This window comes from Bos indicus x Bos taurus, chromosome 14 (genome assembly GCF_003369695.1).
Source record: "Bos indicus x Bos taurus breed Angus x Brahman F1 hybrid chromosome 14, Bos_hybrid_MaternalHap_v2.0, whole genome shotgun sequence".
NCBI lineage: Eukaryota > Metazoa > Chordata > Mammalia > Artiodactyla > Bovidae > Bos > Bos indicus x Bos taurus.
The window spans coordinates 4179519-4204102 of record NC_040089.1 but is presented as its reverse complement, the minus strand read 5'-3'; the positions used below and the strand labels follow the sequence as shown (position 1 = coordinate 4204102).

The 24584-nt window shown below is 52.1% G+C and overlaps 1 protein-coding gene across 1 annotated transcript in view; it reads right to left on the bottom strand.

Annotated features, from left to right (window-relative positions):
* COL22A1 (collagen type XXII alpha 1 chain) overlaps positions 1-24584 on the bottom strand; it is a 224079-nt gene that overhangs the window by 65994 nt on the left and 133501 nt on the right. The window contains exons 33-40 of the mRNA XM_027560770.1: positions 21950-22003; positions 21280-21333; positions 20271-20324; positions 19567-19620; positions 17948-18001; positions 14706-14810; positions 13360-13404; positions 2644-2721 (exon numbers count right to left, since the gene is read on the bottom strand). Coding sequence (XP_027416571.1) covers positions 2644-2721; positions 13360-13404; positions 14706-14810; positions 17948-18001; positions 19567-19620; positions 20271-20324; positions 21280-21333; positions 21950-22003 — 498 coding nt within the window. The remainder of the gene's footprint in view (positions 1-2643; positions 2722-13359; positions 13405-14705; positions 14811-17947; positions 18002-19566; positions 19621-20270; positions 20325-21279; positions 21334-21949; positions 22004-24584) is intronic.

The window sequence follows — 24584 nt, the reverse complement described above, 5'->3', positions numbered from 1 at the left end:
GTTCCAGCCCCCTAACCCCCGTACCCTGGAGCAGCCTTCACTGACTCCCACCAGGAGTCAACCCTGGCTCCACCCCAACTTGTGTAGATCACCTCTGCAGCTGCACCGGCATCTCCAGGGCCTTGCCAGGGGAGGATGCCACTCCCCAAGGGGTGATTTCTGAGATAATTTCCCCCAATAAACCCTCAGCCCTTGAATTCTGATCTCGGGAGATGCTAATGCAGAAGCCCAGCCTTCAACAGAAGATAAACCAGCTTTCACAGGACGCAAGGGTTGAGGACGTGGACGCTCTAGACCCAGCACCAGATACAGACCACTCAGCCTGTGGCAGGGGGCTGCTGAGCCCGGGGGCATGAGGGGCGCATTCATGCCCTGTTATCAGCCCCGCTCCACCTCCACATCCCCCTGAACCCTCACACAGATGGCCTGGCCACCGGGAAGGAGCCGGGGCCAGCAGCCAAAGACAGGATTTATGGAAGCTCCATAAGGTCTCACCCACCACGGAAGCTTTTAATCAGTGGAAGTGGAGGAAGGACCCGGAGCGGTTGACTTGTGGCCTCTCGGCTGGAGGCAGCCAATTACTTTTCAGGTGGAATCACTTGGGTGGGGACGTATTTCAGGGGCGATTTCATGGCTCTACATTGGGAGGTGGGGCGACAAGCATCCCCCTCTGCTGCCTGGCTTTCTGATTAAGGTTTTCCTACGGTGAATCCCTGGGGAGTGGACGGGACATGCAGAGGCCCGGGAAATGACGGTGGGACCACTCCAGATCACAGTTTCTCTTCTAAGCAGCTAACGCCTGCAGGACTCGGAATCCTGACTCTGGCAGAGAAGGCCCCATTAAAAGCAGGATTTCGGAAACAAAAAGGAAGCCTGAACCTGCTGCATGTCTTCACTACATCTTTTTCCATATTGTTTCTTCTAGTTACCAACAGATTGTAAAAGACAACCAAAGACAAAAGATAAAGCTGATGCAATAGAGGGTTTTTTTTTCCATCAGGAATTTTAGCAGAGAAATTAAGAAAAACAGATTAAAACTGGACATTTCCAAGAGGATACCACCTGCCTTCTCCCTGTTTTCCAGGGACCTTTAGGAAGACACAAGGCACTGGTCTTCCCGCCTTGAAGGCAGCCCCACTGCTGGGAGTGGAGTGGAAGCGAGGTGGTCATTCCTGGGAGGAAGAGAACACAGACGAGGGTCCCTGGGGGGAATTTCAGGGAGAGAGTGAGAGGCGTAAGAGCAGCACTGGGGCAAGGAGAAGGGTTTTTACTGTGGTGCTGTGGGTAACGGCACTTCCCAGGTGGCTCAGTCGTAAAGAATCCACCAGCCAATGCAGGGGAAGCAGGAGACGAGGGTTTGACCCCTGGGTCGGGAGGATAACCCTGGAGAAGGAAATAGCAACCTACTCCAGTATTCCTGCCTGGGAAATCCAGAGAAAGCCCACGGGGTGGCAGAGTGGACGCGACTCCGTGACTGCACACACACTGTAATACACCAGGCTTCCTCTCAAGCTCTTTGAGAGACAAACCAGGCACGCTGCTGCTCTGTTTTTTGAATGAGAAACCAGGCAGAGACCAGGCCATGCGTTGCTCCAGTTTATATTCAGATTTCGTTTACTGGGAGTAAAGTCTGATCGTGCTTCTGGGTTAAGATGATGACGACGACAACATCATCAACGAAACACGGGCAGTTTGGATTCTGTGAGGTTTAGCAGCTGTATCAAAAAAACCACCGAGTGTTGGAGCTTCCTAGTAGACTGATGTGAATTATCCACCAAAACCACCAATCCAAAGACCACGTCACAGGATTTTATTTTGGAGATAAAAACCTCTCTTGGGGGCTTCCCTGGTGGCTCAGTGGTAAAGCATCTGCCTGCCAATGCAGAAGACACAGGTTCACTCTCTGATCTGGGAAGATCTCACTTGTCCCACAGTAACTAAGCCCATGGCCCACAACTGCTGAGCCTGTGCTCTAGAGCCTGGGAGCTTCAACTACTGAACCCACTGCCCCAACTGCCGCAGGCCACGTGCCCTCCAGCCTGTGTGCTCGCACCAAGAGACGCCGCCACAGGGAAGCCTGAGCACCCCAACTACGGAGTAGCCCCCACTTGCCGGAACTAGAGAAAAGCCCTCGCGGCGATGAAGACCCAGCAAATCCAGAAATAAATAAATAAAATAAAATTATTACAAAAAGAAAAAACCTTTCTTGATTCTATTGATGTCGTCAGCGATATATTAATTGGAGAGGGATAATGAACTCACCTTTGCCTGAAAGAGCATGAAGGCAAGTCACTCCTCCAAGACCACACCCCTTACCCAACCAGCTCAGGCTCACTGGCTTCCACTCAGGTTTTGCCAAGTTTAGACAGTGAGTCCTTTTTTCCTCCCTTTTCTTTTTTTAACGAGCTTTGTTCTCTCACTCCTCTTTGAAAGGCGTCTTGGTCTCCCCAGAGGCCTTATTCCCATAAGAAGTACACCAGGTTACAGTAACAGCATCAGCCACAGTGCACAGGCCTACAGCCTGACTGACCCAGGGATCACGACCCACCACCAGATCAGCCCGGAAAGGAGCGGCCCCGCGGTCCTAGCAGGCCCCGGCTGTGTGTCCTGGAGCAAGGAGGTGCCGGGTGAATAAAGACTCACCGGAGGGCCGGCAACCGCCATGCCTGGCTCTCCACGGTTGCCAGGAGAGCCGGGGATCCCAGGCGCACCACGGTCCCCCTGAAAAGAGAAAACAACACAGTCAAGATGTCACCTCTGGGCAGGAGAGAGCAAGGGTGCAAGGCAGTTCTGTTCCTCCCACTGTCTGGACCACACCCTCCAGCCAGCATCTCTCCCAGCACCTCACTCTGCACACTCCCTGGAGTTCATCCAAGCTGCCCCTCATCCCACTCAGTCCAAAATGCCTGGACCACAGTCACCAACTGTGACGACTCACCTTTGAGCAGTGACTGTGCCCCACTGTTGCCCATGGCTCCAGATGTGATTATAACAATATCACCCCCACCACAGGTGACCACAATTTCAAGTTTTACTGGGCTTTTTCCACGTTTCTCCTGCCAGCATCCTGAACTCACCCCAGAGTTGACCATGTAGCCACATTTCAACCCAGTCCCCACATCATCAATAAATGAATTCATCATTTTGCCAATAATGTACCAAGTACCTATATTTTGTGAGTCACTTTCCCAGGGGTTGCAAGGGGCAAGAATGACTGAGATACAATCTCTGCCTTCAAGCATGGTGGTTAATAGAGTGTAGGTTTAAGTTCTGGTTTCAACACTTGGTAACTGCCAGCTTCAGAGGGCAACAATTTCCTTCATTTACGAAGGCCAGGGTATACCAGGAGCTGCAGGGCCAGCAGAGGCTATGTTTGTTCGGAGATCATGAGAACAGAGTGGCTGGCATGGCAGTCAATGCACTTCAGCTGCTGTGGTTGTTGCTGGTCTCAGGTGCCCATCATTCTGGACTTTGATCAGACGAGAAAAAGGAGAAGGAAAGGAAAGCAGGGGAGGAATTCTGTTTGCTACTTTCTATAGAAGGACACTGAGACGGTTATATCTTTGTATTCACAATTTCAAAATTCTCGACCTCTGAAAACAAGTGTTTACCCTAACTCATCAGGTAGCAAAAGCTGACTTGCAGTGACTTAAAGGCTAATTAAAATCTTTAGACATCCCCTTTTTCATGGATATTTACACATTTCTATGGCATCACTATTGGAGAAGGCAATGGCACCCCACTCCAGTACTGGAAAATCCCATGGATGGAGGAGCCTGGTAGGCTGCAGTCCACAGGGTCTCGAAGAGTCGGACATGACTGAGCGACTTCACTTTCACTTTTCACTTTCATGCATTGGAGAAGGAAATGGCAGCACACCCCAGTGTTCTTACCTGGAGAATCCCAGGGACGGGAGAGCCTGGTGGGCTGCCGTCTATGGGGTCGCACAGAGTCGGACGTGACTGAAGTGACTTAGCAGCAGCAGCAGCATGGCATCATTATAATGAGTTTGACGAGGAATTTTGCCCCACACACCACAGTAAATGCTATTTTCATCACTTATAAATTACTACTTTTCTAAATTCCAAAATAAACCCAATCCAAAGCACACAGGACCCACACAATTTCACGTAAGAGACTGTACCCCTATATTAGGTCAGCAGATGGTAGCCAAGCCTAATACTGAAATGGGAGGTGACCCTATTCAAGCCACTTACCATCTCCAGGGTGAGTTAATTTGTATGGCAAATGGAAGTAGCCTTAGGAGGTCGTCACGAAGAGCCAATTAGATAATGTGCAACAAATTTATTCCAGGTAGAACCTGACATTGCTAGGCAACACTACTTTATCGAGGCTTATGTTTTTAAGCATTAAATGAAAATCCTATTAATAACTGGCTTATCCTGCAACCACCATCTGAATTTGAAAACTTTACATCTGGACCTTTCAGAAAAATAATGCTTCAAGATGATTTGTTTTTCCTGCAGTGTGACTGTTGATTGGACAAGTTTGTAAGTTATATATTCATTCAACAAATGTTGGTTGTTTATTCACAGCAAACTGCAATCTGGCTCCACGACCAAAGATGACTCATTCAGGGGCCCTGCCCATTTCCAATGCTCTGTGTTCAATTCAGGAGAGAGATCGGAACAGGCTTGCGAAGTTCTCATGAAAGAGATGAACCACAGCCTAAACGCTCCCTAAACTCTGGTAACACTCTCTCCCTCCTGCCCCCAGGCCCATGGTGGCCATGTGTCCTCAGGACCACAGCCTCCCTCTGGCCCACCCTCGCCTCTGCAAACCGTCCCCGAGAAATCCTCTTCAGAGCCCCAGATGGTGCGTCCTGTTTCTTTAGAATAAAATGATGTGGCTGATTCTGGGACTGCCAAAAAAGCTGATTTGTGTGCAGGGGGAAGGCGGGGAGGGGAGGAAGTCAAGAAATAAGGCGAAGGTGGAAAAAAGTGCAATGAACTAAGAGAGATACGATCAGTGCTGGGTCCCTCGCCAGCATCCTGGACGGTGAGAGGACGAGGCGGAGGAGTTCACACTGCCGCCGAGCGACAGCAAGTCCAGTCTCAGGACCGAGACTGAGTCCGCCTTAAAACCACGTTCCCCTGCAGGTTCACGACTAACCTCTCTATCCAAAACTTTATTCCTACCCTTGCCCTGCCCCTGCTCCCCCCAGGATAGAACAGGATCAAAGAAAAAGGTGGGGGGTGGGGACTGAAACTGAGCAGGACCCTGCAGGGTCTTCCCGGGTATAACTCCCTCCGTGTCCTGTCCTCGATTCTTGTCTGGCCTTCCCCAAGTCCCAAAGAGCAGATTCAAGCAGTTACTAATTAGGGAAGAGAGGGGAAGCAAAAACAGGAAAATGGAAAGAAAGCAAAGAACAGCAACAAAGCAAAAAGCAGAAACAAAGGAAACGCAGTCAAGCAAGAAAAGGAATGATGACCTAAACAGTGGCTGAGCAGTGAGACAGAGTCGCAGGACTCCTAGTTTCTCCAGAAGGGCTATACGTAAAAACCTGCCATGCACTTCTGAGCTGTCGTGCAGAAACCAAGATCCCCTCGCGTTAGAGGATGCTGACCAGCATGTGGATACCGGACTGGTTGGAACCAGAAGGTTGATGATTAAGATTTCCAAACATCACCCTATTACCTCACCACCAACCTGTTAGAAAGATGTCCACCAACACACCCCATGACCCTCATATAAATGTTGCTCTTCAACCCTGTCTGAAAGCTGCCAGGGCTTCGGGTCTCACTTGCCTCCCCGTTCTCTTTGCTCCAGGCATCAGACACTACTGTCCTTTGCCCCGTGGCAGCAGGCTGGCTTTGCTGTGCATCAGGCAAGCGTCCTCAAGTTTGGTTCAGTCACACAATAATGTCAACCTGGTCCTGTGACCTTGGATAACTCCCATAACCTCTCTGGCACCCTTAAGACCCTCATCAATGAGGAAACAAAAGAACATTTTACCAAATTCCCACGTACCTACTGCAGACTCATTTACAAGGTAAGAGACTATATAACATGGAGTGTTAAAAGGTGTATATTGTATTTTATTAGCTAAGTGCAGTTCAGTTCAGTTCAGCTGCTCAGTCGTGTCAGACTCCTTGCAACCCCATGAACCGCAGCACGCCAGGCCTCCCTGTCCATCACCAACTCCGGGAGTCCACCCAAACCCATGTCCATTGAGTTGGTGATGCCATCCAACCATCTCATCTTCTGGCGTACACTTCTCCTCCTGCCCTCAATCTTTTCCAACATCAGGGTCTTTTCAAATGAGTCAGCTCTTCGCATCAGGTGGCCAAAGTATTGGAGTTTCAGCTTCAACATCAATCCGTCCAAAGAACACCCAGGACTGATCTCCTTTAGGATGGACTGGTTGGATCTCCTTGCAGTCCAAGGGACTCTCAAGAGTCTTCTCCAACACCACAGTTCAAAAGCATCAATTCTTCGGTGCTCAGCTTTCTTTATAGTCCAACTCTCACATCCATACATGACCACAGGAAAAACCAAAGGCTTGACTAGACAGACCTTTGTTGGCAAAGTAATGTCTCTGCTTTTGAATATGCTATCTAGGTTGGTCATAACTTTCCTTCCAAGGAGTAAGCGTCTTTTAATTTCATGGCTGCAGTCACCATCTGCAGTGATTTTGGAGCCCAGAAAAATAAAGTCTGACACTGTTTCCACTGTTTCCCCATCTATTTGCCATGAAGTGATGGGACCAGATGCCATGATCTTAGCTTTCTAAATGTTGAGCTTTAAGCCAACTTTTTCACTCTCCTCTTTCACTTTCATCAAGAGGCTTTTTAGTTCTTCTTCATTTTGTGCCACAAGGGTGGTATCATCTGCATATCTGAGGTTATTGATATTTCTCCTGGCAATCTTGATTCCAGCTTGTGCTTCATCCAGCCCAGTGTTTCTCATGATGTACTCTGCATACAAGTTAAATAAGCAGGGTGAAAATATACAGCCTTGACATACCCTTTTTCCTATCTCGAATCAGTCTGTTGTTCCATGTCCTAACTGTTGCTTCCTGACCTGCATACAGGTTTCTCAAGAGGCAGGTCAAGTGGTCTGGTATTCCCATCTCTTTCAGAATTTTCCACAGTTTATTGTGATCCACACAGTCAAAGGCTTTGGCATAGTCAATAAAGCAGAAATATATATTCTTCTGGAACTCTCTTGCTTTTTCGATGATCCAGCAGATATTGGCAATTTGATCTCTGGTTCCTCTGCCTTTTCTAAAACCAGCTTGAACACCTGGAAGTTCACAGTTCATGTATTGCTGAAGCCTGGCTTGGAGAATTTTGAGCATGACTTTACTAGCGTGTGAGATGAGTGCAATTGTGCGGTAGTTTGAGCATTCTTTGGCATTCATTGCCTTTCTTTGGGACTGGAATGAAAACTGACCTTTTCCAGTCCTGTGGCCACTGCTGAGTTTTCCAAATTTGCTGACATACTGAGTGCAGCACTTTCACAGCATCATCTTTCAGGATTTGAAATAACTAAACTGGAATTCCATCACCTCCACTACCTTTGTTAGAAGTTAGTTAGCCAAGTTAGAAGACAAAAAATAAACTAAGCACTATACATATTAGAAAAATCCATATTCTTTTGCATCCCAGTTTCTCCTTTAAAAGTTAATATAGGGACTTCCCTTGTGGCCCGTGGTTAAGAATCTGCCCGCCAATGTAGGGGACACGGGTTCCACCCCTGGTTCTGGCAGACCCCACATGCCTCAGGGCAACTGAGCCAGTGCACCACAGCTACTGAGCCCGTGCCCTGAGAGCCTGTGCTCTGCAGTAAGAGAAGCCACTGCAGTGAGAAGCCTGCACTCCACCACTAGAGGGTGGTCCCTACTCACTGGAACTAGAGAGAACTCGAGTGCAGCAATGAAGACCCAGCACAGCCAAAAATGAATAAAAACTTAAAAAAAAAAGAACATTAACAAGGGAGTGGACCTCCCTTGTACTTTGTTTTAGCTCGCCTCCTTTCTTCTTCCCAAGGCTATATTTTATGCACAGCACAAAACCGTAACAGCTGCAAGCTAAACCACACCCATGTTGCAGTTTGTGTTCTTCTAAGTAGCTGTTCACACTCCTGCTTCTCGAACCAGCTGATCCTCACATGCGGGTCTTCTTTCATCCAGGTTCTAAGCTTCCAAATACTTCAGTTCAGTCGCTCAGTCGTGTCTGACTTTCTGTGACCCCATGGACTGCAGCACGCCAGGCTTCCCTGTCCATCGCCAACTCCCAGGGCTTACTCACTCATGTCCATCGAGTTGGTGATGCCATCCAACATCTCTATTGTCCCCTTCTCCTCCTGCCTTCAATCTTTCCCAACATCAGGGTCTTTTCAAATGAGTCGGCTCTTTGTGAGTTTCAGCTGCAACATCAATCCTTCCGATGAATATTCAGGACTGATTTCCTTTAGGATGGACTGGTTGGATCTCCTTGCAGTCCAAGGAACTCTCAAGAGTCTTCTACAACACCACAGTTCAAAAGCATCAATTCTTAGGTGCTCAGCTCTCACATCTATACATGACTACTGGAAAAACCATAGCCTTGATTAGATGCACTTTTGTTGGCAAAGTAATGTCTCTGCTTTTTAATATGCTGCCTAGCTTGGTCATAGCTTTTCTTCCAAGGAGCAAGCATCATTTAATTTCATGTCTGCAGTCACCATCTGTGGTGATTTTGGAGCCCCCCCAAAATAAAAGTCTCTCATGGTTTCCGTTATTTCTGAATACTTACCCACCAATTAAAACTCAGCCCAATCATTTCATTTCTATAAACCCACCTTTGCCTGCCCGCCTCTCAGCCTTCGAAAAACATTTGAATGTATCTTCGTTAACTTTAAGACACCACCCTCCCATTGTCTCTGACCTTCTGACTTTTATGTAAGTATCTTAAAAGAATAAATATTCCATCGATTCATTCATCCATTAGTTCAACAAATATTTGTCAAGTACCTAAATGGAGTCAGACTCTATGTTGGGCACAGCATCTACACAGTTCTGCACCCACAATGCCTACTGTTGGGCCTGGAACAGCCCTTTAACAGCCAATCCCTGAATGCCTGAATAAGTGAATCTATCATCACTCGCATTTTGTCAGGTACTAAATTTTGCTGTTGACCAAAATCAACTTTTTGCTCAGGAGGGAATATGATGAATGACCTCTGGCAGCCCTGCCAAGAATCTGAGTCACAACTGATCTCTGCTGCAGGAGCACAGGCCTGGCTCCATTTGTATGCTTATGGCCCTCTGTGATACCAACACTTCCCCGAAGCAACAGCTTAATGGACTGAAACTCGGAGAAAATGGCTCCAAGAAAAGAGCCAAAGACCTTAAAGCTCAGTCAGAATAAGCAAGGAGGTTCCTGATTAGAAGAAAGGGGGCATGTGAGCTCTAATCTAGAATAGTGACTGTGTTATCTGTTTGGAAGACACTCTGAGCCAGCTCAACAGTGTTTAGGGAGGAAAATGTGTGAGGTCATGGAAGGAGGAGGTCATTTATTGAAAAACTATGTGCTGTGAGATTACTTATCCACAGGAGCCCACTGGGGGTTAACCACGTTTTACTCCTTCATACAGAAAAGGAACAGAGTCTCAGAAACAACAAGCCCCTTGCCCTTATGTCATAGATCTTGGGCTTCCCATGTGGCATCAGTGGTAAAGAACCCACCTGCCAAGGCAAGAGACATAAGAGATGTGAGTTCGCTCCCTGGGATGGGAAGATACCCTGGAAGAGGGCATGGCAACCCACTACAGTATTCATGCCTGGAGAATCCCATGGACAGAGGAGCCTGCAGGGCTATAGCTCATAGGGTCGCAAAGACTCAGTCAGGACTAAAGCGAGGGCATGCACGCATCTATCTTACAGGTAGCTGGGCTGGGATCCTAACCCAGCTCCGTCGGAAGGCAAAGCTTGTTCATTTCGCTAGAAACAAGTCCACCCAAGAGAAGGAAAGGCATCTTTAAGAGTCTTTTTGTGGCTGTAAGTCACTATGAAGGGCTGAGAAAGCACCAAGGAAAATCCTTGTAGCGCACTCTTAAGTCCCCAGGGGTTTTCAGCACCAGGGACAGCACCCAGGCAAGGCCCACAGCTAAACGCTGTGAGGAAGGGCGTCTCTCCCCTTCCTCCCACCTTGTCCCCCCACGAGCCCCTCATTCTACAACTAAAGATCTCTCTGATTCCAATTTACCTTCCCAATGCCAGCTGACTAGGGAAACTTTTATTCTAAACTACATTCCACCTTGCAAACATATACAGTATTAACGCTGAAAGGGTCATCTGTTTACACATCTCATATGTAAACAGGGAGAGAGCACAGCTTACCATGGGCCCCATGGATTTGAAACTGGCTGGTCAACTGTACCCCAGGGCAAGGCCCTCTGCACATCTCACCCCAGGTCTCCGCCCACCTCTCTTCTCCACGCCTCACTGCCGCCTCCCAGCACTTCCACTGGGGCTTCTCTCTCCAAAAACAGGCCGACAGGGATGAGTCAGGTCTCTCTAGACCCCTCACCTTCTTGCTGAACCCTAAAGTAGACTCCACAGGGTGATCTAATGATAAGGATCACTAATATTTATTGGGCACGTACATGCGGCAAACATAAGGCTAGGCAGGCAAATACTTTATTTGCATTACATCATTTTTTCCCCAAACTCTGCCTGGGAGGTAGATTTTTATCAACCTCATAAATAAGCAGCCCAGAGAAAGGACGTCTTTACCCATTTCCGCATCTCTCGTTTCTGGTGCCCTTTCCAGTGCCTTCCCAGTGCCCTTGCCTCCCTGCCTTCTAAGAGGCAATTGATTTCTCCCAGATCCTGAAATCCCTCCTCTAGGGGGAACTGAGAGCTCAAAGTGCTGCCGGGCAGATGCCGGGCTCACGGCATCACGCAGGGACCTCAGACACACGTCTGAGCTGGCTGTGGATCAGGGGTCCTCCAGTCCCTGGTCCTGCCACCCTGCTTCACACAAGCCCACTGCTCTGGGCACAAGGAATTATTTTACAGGCCTGCAAATTCAGGCAAAGTTGTTTCCTTTTTTTTTTTTTTTTTTCCTTCAGAAACTAGGGAGTTGTCAAATATTTGCTCAGATCACTCAAAAGAACTCCCTCATTTCTTTTTCCTTTCATCATGAAAAACAAAATCACCATTAGGGAACACACTTGATCTTCATCAGTACAACCTCAGTATGACTGCAGAGGTCACCCGCCTGAAGGGTGGAAAAAATCAGGCAGCAGGTTTAACCTAGAAAGTGAAAGTCACTCAGTCGGGTCTGACTCTTTGCGGACTACACAGTCTTTGGAATTTTCCAGGCCAGAATACAGAAGCCTTTCCCTTCTCCAGGGGATCTTCCCAACCCAGGGATTGGACCCATGTCTCCCGCATTGCAGGCAGATTCTTTAGCAACTGAGCCACAAGGGAAGCCCCCAGCAATTACTCCTGAGTGCTCAAATTCCATATCCTGGTTATTACTGTAAACCAAGACTTTTACATACTATAAAAACAATATACTCTGTGGTTTTGTGGCTAAGATCCCAAAAACACAGCCAAAAAATAAAAGGAGAGAAATAAAAGAATGAGTATCTGGGCCTTCAGATAAAACTTCCCGTAAGACCAGCATAAATGGATTCCCAAAGTGTTGTATCTTCAGTAACTGGGCTGGGTGGTAGGGATGTGGTTTAGGAAAGTGCTGGCTGACTCAGAAAGTGGGTCCAGGAAAGATAGCCAGTGACACCAAAGGCACATAAAAAGAAATTTTAAAAATCTGTTTGTATAAATACATGCAAGTGGATAAAAATATGGTAACTCTACACTAATGCTTCATGTGATTTTGAATATATTTGTTAAACTAAAGCAAAAAATAAACATTCTAATGTCCTTCACTGACTATGTCACCCACGTTCTTAAGTTTATGCATCTGAGCTGGTCAAGCAGTCGTTCACTGGCTGTGGGGGCCTGTACAACACATGCTCTGCTCTGAACACATTCTATCTCGTGCACCTCTGGTCTTCTCCCATGGTAGGACCCTGCAGAGAACTCCTTCCTTGTCTTCCCCTTCAGCTGCTACACACATTTTAGAATCAGGACAAACATCATCTCTGCCAAGAAGCCTTCCAGAGTCAAACCAGGCTGGGCCGGGAGCCCTCTCTGAAGACCTGTGCCTGAGCCCCCCTCTATCCCAGCATCTGTTCATCTGCTTCTCCCCCAGCTCCTGAGCCAATAGAGGGCTGGGGAAACGTGCCACTCATCCCTGACATCCCCCAGCCCACCTCCAGATCTGACACGCACCAGAGGCTCAGCAGATCCGCAATGAATGAGATAATAAGCATGTCGTTAATGGATGCATGAATGACTCAATGAACTCATTGATTCAGTGTAAGGATAACTTCAGGAAAACTGTCCTCATCACCCAGGAAAGTTCGCTTATGAATACTCCCTCATGGGCAAAGTCGTCTTTTCTGAGTCATGGTTACAAGTAAATTGAAGAAGAGACGCCTGCTATTGACTGAAGTGTCTGCCTTTCCTCTCGGAGGCCTGGTTAGATGACAACCAACCCCCTCCCCTGCAGGGTCAGGAGGTTGGTGGAAATGAGTGACCACCTCCGGGCCTGGCCCACAAAATCTTCCCACAAGGTCCTCTACCATCTTTTCCATCATTTACTCCGGTGTACGGAGGACTCGATAGGAGACACTGAAGTCTTACAGGAGGGAGTGCATGGGACCAGGAACGTGGGCCCCTGAACGGCCGTGTGGTCAGGACTCTCCACTCACCAAAACTCCCATTATACTTCACGTGAATGTGGAATAAAGTTATATTACGTTAATCATCTGAAATCCAAGGACCCTTTGTGTCCCCAGTTAAACCAACAAGACTTGTCATTGTTTAGTCATTAAGTCATGTCCGACTCTTTTGTGACCCCATGGACTGTAACCCACCAGGCTCCTCTGTCCACGAGATTTCCCAGGCAAGAATACTGGAGTGGGTTGCCATTTTGTCCAGGGGCTTTTCCCAACCCAGGTATCGATCTTGGGTCTCCCGCATTGCCAGGTGGGTTCTTCACCACTTAGCCACCAGGGAAGATGCCAGTACAAGACTACATCTACTCCTTCGCTGGCTGCATGTGTCTTTTGCGACTAATTTAACTGCAAGTATTTATTAAGGAACAACTGTGTGGCACCCACTTCCATCTCATGGTTCAGAGCTGCAGAGGCTTTTGTTAGGTGACAAGCGATGAACGTGGAAGTAAACAGGGGTGACCAGAGATGCTCACAATTAAATCTGGCATGTTCACTTTCTAAGTGCAACTCACGGTATCTACAGTTTGGTAGATAAATACTCACCTTGGTTCCCAAAGGTCCTGGCACTCCAGGTGGGCCACGAAGTCCCTGGGAAAACAAATGGGACAAAGATGATCATGGAACCATGAGTGACCATCTACCCATCTACCCTGTGCTCTGGGGACACACAGGACCGGGCTCTCTCCACGACCTGCTGTGCACAAAGCAAAAGCAGCTGGTTTTGAGACACAGGAGCCCTGGGTGTGAATTCTGACTCCATCACCTACCAGTTCTGCGTGACCTCGAGCAAACCCCTCAGATCTCTCTTAGTTTCCTTTCTTAAGATCCTTTTTTTTTTTTCCGGTTTTTAGGTAGTGAAATTTCATTTTATTAATTTTTATTTTATATTGGAGTATACTTGAGGTGTTGTGCTGTTTTTGAGATGTACAACAAAGCGACTCAGTTACATATACACATGTGTGCTGTGTGCTCAGTCGTGTCCCACTCTTTGTGACCCCATGGACTGTAGCCCACGAGGCTCCTCTGTCCATGGCATTTTCCAGGCAAGTGTACTGGAGTGGGGTGCCATTTCCTTTCCAGGGAATCTTCCCGACCCAGGGATTGAGCTGCCTCTTGTGCCTCCGGTGCTGGCAGAAGGATTACACATACATACACCCACTCTTTTCCAGATTTTCCCATATAGGTTATTACAGAGTATGGAGCAGAGTTTGCTGGGCTTGGAGGTGCTAGTTGACTACCTATATTATAGTAGTACGTATATGTTAATCCCAACCTCCTAACTTATCCCTCCCTGCAAGATCCTTATTTTTCAGATTCCCTCAAATAAGGTCAAGGCCAGGTTTCAGGTTTCGCTGTAGGGGCTCTTCTGATCCCAAATTTTGGTCTCTTTCTTACTCACCACTTTCTGTCCAGGACACACTAAAATGTGTTTAAGTCCGCGTGCACGTAACACCCTCATGAACTTACACACACAGCTCATCTGTCTGCAACACCCACTCTGTGCTAGTCCATCTAAAAAATAATTTCTTCCAACTTTCACTTTTTGCATAGATGCCACTTCCTGTGTGAGGCTTCCCTGGCTTACAGATCAGGGAAACCCTTCTCCAGGATGGCCGAGCTACGGTCATCGGACTGCTCGGCTGTCTCGTGAGCATCTCAACAGCACAGGCTCTAACCCATGTCTGCGTCCTCGGAGCCTGACCCACAGCTAGCAGTCCACATGGGACCCTGTGCCGTGCTGGCCTGATGCGCGCGGGAGCCAGCTGCTGCCCCCATACAAGACCCCTTTCCCAGCCCAGCGGCTTTCTTGCAAAGTTTGACAGCGGAGCCTTTTTTCCTTTTCTAACTCCAGCCTGGCCGTTATGGTCACCGAAGCCCCCGACACTTACCGGGTCTCCATCTTTCCCTCTTCCAGGGGGCCCGGGGGGCCCGGGGGAACCAGGATCGCCCCTGGGGCCGGCTGGCCCTGGGCTCCCTTCTTCTCCTGCTGCTCCCTGGAAAGACAAGTGACAGTGTCCGGGATCAAAGAGATGCAGAAAGTAAGGTTTTCAACGGACAACCAATCTAAAGGGAGGGCTTCCCTGGCGGCTCGGTGGTCATAAAACCACCTGCCAATGCAGGGGCAGAGGGTTCAATCCCTGGGTCAAGAAGATCCCCTAGAGTAGGAAATGGCAACCCACTCCAGTAACCTTGCTTGGAAAATTCCATGGGCAGAGGAGCCTGGCAAGGCGCATGGGGTTGCAAAAGAGTCAGACACGACTTAGTGACTAAACCGCCACCACCTCCCGAAAGGGGTGCGTGGGCTCCCTGGTTCAGAAAGCCACCCCTTCCAAAGGCACAGAGGACAAGCTGTGTAATGAGACCCCCAAATTCATATGCCAAAGCCCTCAACTCCAGCACTTCAATGTAGAAATATGGTGTAATTAGTTGAGAGGTGCTGATACTGGAGTAGCATGGAGCCTAACCCAGAAAGAACTGCTGTCCTCACGAGAAAGGGAAATCTGGACACAGGCCTGTGTAGAGGGAAGTCCACGTGAAGACACGGAGAAAAGACAGACATCAATAATCCAGGGAGAGGGGCCTGGAAGACATCCTTCCCTCACAGCCCCCAGGAGGAACCAGCACATCTGACATCTTGATTTAGGGCTTCCCAAAGCAGTGAGAATGGTGACACAGCGCGATTCTGTGGTTTAAGGTACCCAATCTGTGATGCTCTCGTTACAGCAGCCTTAGCAAACTATACAGCGTGGAACATGGGCATGGGAGGCCACTGTAGTTCTCTGGTCCAACCTTCCGCCCGCGGCAGGAAGCCATCAGGTGTGCTTCTTCCAGGCAGCCCTCCCATTCCTGCTTGGACTCCTTCGAGAGCACAGAGCTCACCACCTCCCCAGGCAGCTCATCTCCTTACTGGGCAGCTCCATTAGATGCTGTCTTTATATTCAGCCAAGACAGTCCTCTCTGAAATCTTCCAGAGGTTTGACTTCAAACTCGGGGCTATGCAGACAAAATCCAATTCCTCTTCACACAACAGGCCTTCAGTGATGTGAGCACCACGTGGGGATCCAAAGAGGGGAGAGAGAGAGGGAGCCAGGATCTGATGAGGAAGGGAGCTGGGCTCGGGGTTTGCTCCCGTTTCTGACCACACGCCAGTGCTCGTGCAGCCCCAGCATGGACTGCTGCGGGGACCCCGTGGCCACAGGAAGTCCCTCTCCGGGCAGGGCTTTCTTGGGCCTAAGCTGCCACCTGCACCAGGCATTCCGGATGCGGAAGTGAGGGGAGGTACCGTGTCCCACAGAGGGCAAAGCAAAGGATGGAGAGGACCTCTCTCCAGGGCACAGGGCAGAATCAGCTCCTGCAAGTCTCAGGCCACCCACTAGACAGTCAGAGAGAAGAGCAGATCCTGCTGTGAGGGATTTTTACCACTTTGTACAGCACCGGAGGGGTAGTCCCCTTGCAAATGCATTCTTCTGCTCATCAGAGCAGAGGTGTCTGGCTCCCTCTAGCGGTTGAATGAGCCAACTGCTGTTACTGTTTCAGTTCAGTTCAGTTCACTAATGAAAGAGAAAGTCGCTCAGTCCTGTCCGACTCTGCGACACCATGTACACTACAGTCCATGGAATTCTCCAGGCCAGAATACTGGAGTGGGTAGCTGTGCCCTCCTCCAGGGGATCTTTCCAAGCCAGGGATCGAACCCAGGTCTCCCACATTGCAGGCGGATTCTTTACCAGCTGAGCCACAAGGGAAGCCCTAAGTTGTGTCTTTTTAAGTCATGACTCTTAGTGACCCCATGGACTGTAGCCCGCCAGGCTCCTCTGTCCATGGGATTCTCCAGGCAAGAATACGCGAGTGGGTTGCCATTCTCTCCTCCGGGGCATCCTCCTGAACCAGGGATCAAAATCGAGTCTCCTACCTGGGAAGCCCCAGACGTTCTCACGTTTGCTCAACTAGTCCTCAACATTCCCTTCTAACCAACCCTCTTCTAAGCCCCTTCTAATTTTTCAGTGCCCATGTGTCCCAGAATAGAGGCCCATCCTTTACACATGGTAATAATCAAAGCAAAACAGATGGGCCAGGTTTCTTTTCTTTTTTTTTTTTTTCTCCCTCGCTTAAGGAGATTTTCCACAGGCTGGTCAATTATTTTTCTTCATAACAGATCACTCCTTCTCCAAGGGATGCATTTACAAACAGCCTTCCCATCAAAACGTAAAAGTTTGTATTTACTCCTATTACAACGTTTTGCCAAAATAGAAAAGATAAAATGGTCACACCTTCCAAAGGTCCCAGGTGAAGTGGACCTGAAGGAATTTGCATTGGTAAGTTCAGAGACAGGAGAGCTGGGTAAGGGTTGGCTGTGGAGGATGCATCAGGAGTTGGGGTGGGGTGAGGGGGGGCACTGGGATTTCTGTCTCTGGATGAGAAGCCTCCGTTGGGGGCTCGGGACAGCAAGCCCCTCCCCCCTCACCGCCTGCTCTCTGCCGCACATCAGGGCCTCAGCTCCTCCTCGTCACCCGTGTGGCCCTGCGGTCCGTGTGGGCTCAGTGCGAGCCTGAGACCCGGGCTCCTCAGCCCTGACACTGCTGATGCTCACGGCAGACGGTCTGCACTGAGAAGGGGTGCAGTCCTGTGGGTGTTCAGAATCCCCGTCTCCACCCACAAGATGCCAGAAGTCGGAGTAAACATGGGAGACACATGCTAGAATGCGAGGTCAGGACGTACTGGGGAGCCTGCCCCTCTGCCCTCGGGGTATTGCTGTTTTGGGGGAGGACACCATGTCCCTCTTCTTCCTAATGGATAAAGCTTTTCTCATAGCCTGGGAAGGTTTAATTGCGCATGGGCTAGTATGGGGTGGCTATGCTGGAGCACTGAATTGAGAGAAAGGGGGGCTTGGGAGGCAGACAGACCAGCTCTCCGGCTCAGCAGCTACGGGACGCAGGACACAGAACTTCAGTCTACACCTCTGTTGGACAGGGCCCCATCTGACCCTGCGTCTGTGGCGAGGATTAGAGGAGCCAACTGCAGAGGAGCCCTCGGCCTGCCGGGTCCTGAAGTGGGTCTGAGCAGAGCGGGCTCCTTTCCTGCCTCTTAAAAGCTGAGAACCGCTGCGGAGGGTGGAGACCACACTGCGTCTTACCTTCTCACCACGCTCCCCATCTTTCCCAGGGGGGCCTCTGGAGCCCGGGGGACCCTAGAGACAGAAAGGTGATTGACAAGGTCAAGTTAAAGAGGGCCCAGGGCACTCAGAGAAGAGCGTTGGGCCCCCTCCGGTAAGAGGCTCCCGACTCGTTCTCCACCTCTGACTTATTCCTCCTCCGCTGCCCTCCCACCGCCTCCCTGTCCCCCGGGGACCGTCAGGCATCCTCGCACATCCTCGCACATTGGAGCTCTAACCACGCGGCCCTGCTTCCCGGCGGCCTGCCCACTGTGGGCTGTGGCTCTCAGAGGGTAGGCAGGGTGTGGCACGGAGGGGACCTCAGGGAGGAGAGGGCGACCCAAGAGCACAGCCTTGGCGTCGGTGACCTGCCCGTGTCGTGAGCGTCCCCCAGAGGCTGACTTTTCGAGGCAAGGCTCAGGGCAGGCATCCCGTGGACGCACCAGCAGGGACGTCAGAAAGAGGACGAGCGGGGAGGGACACGTTCGCGTGGCTGCAGCTCGGTCCTGCTGGGGGCTCCGGGGTCCAACAGCAGACGCGCGCCCCGAGCGGCTCCCCCAGGGGTGAAGGAGGTGGGCCGTTTACACACCTGTCGGCCAGGGCTGCTTCTGCTGCTGCTACTGGCCACATGCCATGTGGCTGGACCATAAGGTCTCTTAAGGCCAGAGAAAACCCTCGGGCCAAGGGATGCAGGGCTGGCTCCGGGAAGAGTGCGCTGACACTGTGGGGGGAGGGTCACGTGACACTGGCCAGGGTCTCGTGGTCTCCACAGCAACCACTGACCACGTGACGCAGCCTCCCTGTGCCTCAGTCTCCTCCTGAGTGAAACGGGGCCACTTCTGACAGTCACCTCCCAGGGTCGTGAGGAGTCAGGGAGTGTGAAGGACTTACAACAGTGCCTGGCACACACCTACACCCACATCTGTCCTCTAAGCCGCTGCGATTAGTAACAGAAAAGCTGGTGACAGAACAGGACTGGACTCAACCTGTCTGAGGAGCACAGTTCACCGATGCCCTCCACTGGATGCCACTGGGTGTTGTGTTCCACAATTGAAATAGAAATCAATGTCCAGGGTGGCTCTTAACGCGGGTCACAAGCAGACCCCAGGCCCCCACGGGGTGGCCGCCTCCACAGGCCAAGTGCAGCGGGGCACGAAGGTGAGCCTACACAGCCCACACGCTCCAGGCTGAAGATGAGAAAGCCGAGGCCTCAGGAGGCCCCCACAGAGGCCTGGCAGCCAGTGAGCTGCGGCTAGGACCCGGCAACCCGACAGTCAGGGCGTCTCACATTCCTGCAGGTTCATCCTGCTTCTGCCAAGGCCAGTTGTGACGCTGATCCTGCATCAGCGCTACTCATAACTTTCCGCCCCCAACAGTTTCCTTCACCACACTGAGGTCTCCTGAGTTACCGAGAGCCTCAGGTTGTAGCTTTGTAGGCATCTTTGCTGGGCCTCGATTTCTCCATCTGTGAAATGGGAGCAGGGATGCCTACACCCTGAGTTCTGTCGTGGAGGATACATGAGTTCACCAGGGGGATGGACACCATGGATCCACAACCAGCGCCGGTGTCCCTGCCCTCCCCACCCACCCCAGTTACTCACCACGCTCCCTGGGGGGCCGCTGGGGCCAGGGGGCCCTACAAGTCCAGGAACTCCCTATAGAGAGGCAGAAGACGGTCAGAAAGCCAAGGAATTGATCACAAGCGGCTCCCCCAGTCTTTCTCCAAACTTGCCTCCTATTCAACTCTCCCTGATTTGCTAAAAATGCTTCTAGATGACATTCCCTCCACAGGAAGGATGACCCTCCTGTCCGGGAGGGTCCAAGCCTCAAAGGAGGTGGATTTCAGCACAGAGAGGGGTGACAGGAGGCCAGGAGGACTCTGGGACAATCCTAAGGCCACGGCATGGAGGCGGCAGGGAGGAGGAGTGGGTGTTGAGGGGAGGGCAGAGAAGAAGGTCAGGTGCTGTCAAGCACATGTCTCAGGTGGGGCGTGGCCTCTAGCTTCCGAGCATGGGGGAATGGAAACCCTGAAAATGGAAGAAAATCTGCAGATGTGCACTACGGAGACACGTGCTCTGGTACAATGTAAGTTGATTGTAAGGGTGCGAACAAGCTTTGGAGACGAGCAAGAGGATCTGGTGAGGCGGGTGGACAGGAGCCAGCCCTGGGCCCGGCCAGCCCTCCAGTGTGGACAGCACCTTCCCAGCCCTGTCCGCACACTCAGCGGGGAGCTGGGCGCCCGGGGGCAGGGGTCAGCCCAGCCCCCTCCCATGGGCCCGGGAGGCAGTGGCCAGGAAGAACTCACGGGGCTCCCGGCTGCTCCGGGCGCTCCCTGGGCGCCTTCTTGTCCCTTGGCGCCCTGCAAGGGAAACAGAAAGAAGTGAGACACCTCCTGCAATGCTGTTCTCGGCCCTAAGCAGCGACGTGGGGGCACTTTGTCATCAGAATCAGGTGACCCAAACACAAAGGACAGGATTCCCTAGCGACTCAGAGATAAAGATTCCGCCTGCCAATGCAGGAGATGCAGGTTTGATCCCTGGGTCGGGACCCCCTGGAGAAGGAAATGGCAACACACTCCAGTATTCTTGCCTGGAGAATCCCATGGACAGAGGGGCCTGGTGGGCTATAATCCATGGGGTCACAGAGTCGGACATGACGGAGCGACTAAACCACCACGACCAAACTGAAAGGACAGGGAGCAGGTTTATAGGTGCAGAGATCACAGCTCCAGGCCCCCTAAACTTCTTCAGTCTTCACCACCCCCAGGACACAGGCAGCAGCCCCTACCCTTCATCTTGATGTATACGAGGCGCAGAGGGATGGGCCTGCCCAGGTGCAAACAGGCAGCCGGGGGCCCCTGGGATCTGAGCTTAGACAGGCCACTCAGAGCACGCGAAACACTGCCCAGCACAGAGCCAGTTAAGAAGCCAATCAAAATACAATCAAAATGCTAACACTCTCTAGGAGTCCTTTAAATTGGCATTGGAGATTTCCTGCACTTGAAAAGCCTCCGAGAGTCAGGACCCCCTGGATTTTAAGAGCTGTCGGGGAGGGAGGGTGCAGCAGGTTACCAGCTCTCCTAAACCCACACTTCAGTGACAGAGAAATGACCTCTTGGGCTCCAGAGGTTGCGTTTTGGGGTTTTCTGGGAGAACCTCTCTCCCCAGGCCCTGGACCCAGTCCTAGCAGCGCCTGTTGCGGCGCCCCCTGGTGGACACTCCTAGAATGACAGGGTGGAGGGGCCGGCGAGGGGCGGGAAGAGCTAGCAGGAATTTCTGCTCTGGGAGCCAACGGCGGACAGAGGGCTCTCTTACCGGTGGTCCAGTGGGTCCCCGAGGCCCCAGTTCTCCAGGATGACCTGGCGACCCCTGCAATGAAACAACCCATCAGCAGACGAGGTCACACCCTTGCTCTGGGGAGGCATGAACATGGGCAACGGGAAGGGATTGAGATCCACAAAGAGGAAAGAGGAGGAAGGAGCTACATTCAGCTCAGCAGGGCTCCTGTGTGCAGTTCAGACAGGCCCTTAGGTGTCAGATCTCAGGAAAGCAGACACACAGGGTAAGGGGTGCAGGGGCAGGGTGTGGGGCAGGAATGAGGGGTAGGGGTGTGGACGGGGGTGAGGGGAAGGGTGAGGGGCGGGGTGAGAGGCAGGGGTGAGGGGCGGGGTGAGGGGAAGGGGTGAGGGGCGGGGTGAGAGGCAGGGGTGTGGGGAGGGGTGCAGGGAGGGGTGAGAGGCAGGGGTGAAGGGAGGGTTAAGGGGCAGAGGTGCAGGCAGGGGTGCGGGGAGGGGTGCAGGGCAAGGTGTGGGGCAGGAATGAGGGGCAGGGGTGCAGGGAGGGGTGAGGGGCGGGGTGCGGGGCAGGGTGCGGGGTGGGGTTCAGGGTGAAGGGAGGGGTAAGGGGCAGGGGTGCGGGCAGAGATGAGGGGAGGGGTGCGGGAGGGTGCAGAAGGGGTGCGGAGTGCAGAGCAGAGAGCACTCACCGGCTCCCCAGGCGCACCAGGATCGCCCTTCTCTCCCCTGGGCCCTGGTTCTCCCTGTTGGCAGAGAAGCAGAGTAAGGCAGCTGCGCCTGGCTCACCCTCGGGTTGGCCGCACAGACGTTCCAGGCCTGTGTAGGCACCTTGCGCTGGAGAAGCGAGCAGAAGCCGGCACCACCCTGTGCAGTTTCCACGCTGCTTTCTCCACCCACGACCTTGCCCCCGAGGTTCCTGCCTGCCCCCCACTGCCCAAGCCCATCCCTGATCCCTGAGTTAGCATCCCCACCGCCTGGGCTGGGGCCCCGCTCCCCCTACACCAGCTGTTGATGGAATGTGCACGCTCCACCGCAGAGGGCCGGGGTTCAGTGAGGACACCCCGACAACGAGGCTTTCAACAGAGGCAAGCTCCTTCCTCCTTCCAGAATCTCCATCTCCCACCAGCTCAGAAGAACACACTCTGGCTCCATTTGTCAGACAATATCCTTATCTCTAGCTTGCTTTCCCCCTAGAAAATTTCCCAAGGCAGGAATTTGCAAAAGCGCTTTGTCTGGTCCTCAAGTCACTGGAGACACGACCCATAAAGATGGAAGGGCTGACGGGATGGAATTGGGGGACACAGAGGGAAGGACCGCTGCGTGCTTTCTGCCAGCGGGGGAAGGGACTATGGGGGTCGGGTCAGGAGAGGGACCCTGACGCTCTCAGACAAGATGCTCCAGGCGTTTCTCCCCAGGGCCTGAGATCCAGGAGCAGACTTCACCATGGGGGTGCTCAGCAAGCGCCCATCAACAGCTGCTGAATGCTGAACGCGGGAGCCTCCTTGTCCTCCACCGCTCCCCGCTGGTGATGCCAGCCCAGGGAGATGCCCGCTCTGGGCTCAACAACTGCAGGCACTGGCCAGGCCTCCCAGAACCCTCTGCAGGCGCAGGGGGTGGGTCAGGCTGCTCTTCCAGGGAGCGGCTTCTGAACCAGTTACAAAGCCCCCGTAAGCTCTCAGCTGTACTGTCTCCCAGCCTGAGACAGCCTGTCACTCCATCCTCCAGACAAGGAACGGGTTCCTGCTCCTCTCTGACATCGAATCTGCACACCAGCTAACAGTCCCTGCTCTGCTCCCCACTGTCATCACCATGCTGCCTCGTGGCTTCCCCAGATGGGATCCCCGACATCCCCAGGAGGCTTCTTGTTCCTGCAACAAGAGTTCGGGCTCTCCTTCCAGCCTTCCTCCCCTTTCTAGTCACCTTAATTATGCTGCAAACTTTGTGCATACATGCATGCTAAGTCATTTCAGTCGTGTCCGACTCTTTGTGACCCTGTGGACTATAGCCCGCCAGGCTCCTCTGTCCAAGGGATCTGGTTGCCCCTCCAAATCTCCAGCCCTCGCTGTGTACAGGGACTCGAAGGCAGACCACTGAGGTGAGCAGGGAGAAGTCAGAACAATGGCTTCCAAAACCATCAATACAAACACGGTTACCACGGCAACGAGGCAGCCCCAGAGGAATTCATGCAGTAACCCCCAATGAATCCTTTTTCCCGTGGACACAATTTCCTTGCTTTGCATCTGTAAGTGGCCTCCTGGTTTCTGCAGAGCTCAGACCCTGCAGGAAGGTGTCCCCCTCACCAGGATTCAAAGGGGAGGCTGGGCAGACCTCTGGCCCCTCTCAGTCCCTTCCCGAGAGAACACCTTGGACATCATCTTTTACGGATGGAGCGGTTCCTTTACAGAGAGGCGGGATGTGTAGGTTTGCCGCAAGCTTTAGGGATTCAGGGTGGGCAAAAGGGAGGAGTCCCAGAGGATGAAGGGCTGAGGCATCGTGTAGGGGGATATGGTTCTGGAAGAGGAAGGTGGTGGGCCAGTGTGACAGAGCCTCAAACCTCGGCACCGGCGGGGACAGCGGTTCAGCCAGGGCCTTACGGCCGATAGCTACATCCCGATTCCTGACTCCAGGAAGGCCCTGTGCAAGGTGCTTTGCTCCTCGAACCTCGGGCCATCATCTGTGAGCTGGGCACAGGGCCAGTCAGAGCGATGCCTGCCCTGTGCCCACCACATTCAAGGCTCTCCTGCTTTGTCCCTCTGAGCCCTTCCTTCGAGAGAAAAGACGCAGCCGGAGCCCTGCCTGCTCTCCCCTCAGCATCCTTGGACACTCCTGCAGTCCCCTGCCTCCCCCCACCACCTAGGGACGGCCCCCTTGCCCTCCCTTCCTGCCCGTTCCTCCTCCAAAGCAGCTCAAAGTCCTCCCTCTCTTTCCGTGACGATTTTGGCACTCAGTCTCTCTCTCTCTCTCTGCTCTGTTCTTTTCCATCACATCCAGGATCTCTTTAGCTTCTCAAGTTGTAGTTACTTAATAGCAGCGATGTGGAGAAGGGTCCTCTCCTAAGCCTCTTGGCCAACACACGTGGTGCAGCAGGTCAAGTCCTAACCACAGGAGAACCATGTCCCCAAGAGCGAACCAACAAAGGAGGCGAGCTTGGTGATGTCAGAGACCCTGAACACGCTCGTTTTCACAGAAGCCCCTCGAGAAAGAGGAGGGAAAGGCTCCTGGAGACTGTGTCCACGTTGAGTGTCCTTTTCCATCATGCGCTTCCGTCTTCAGAAAGAGCCACGTGCTCTCCCACCAGCCACCTCCCCAAGCAGGTTCGGTCCC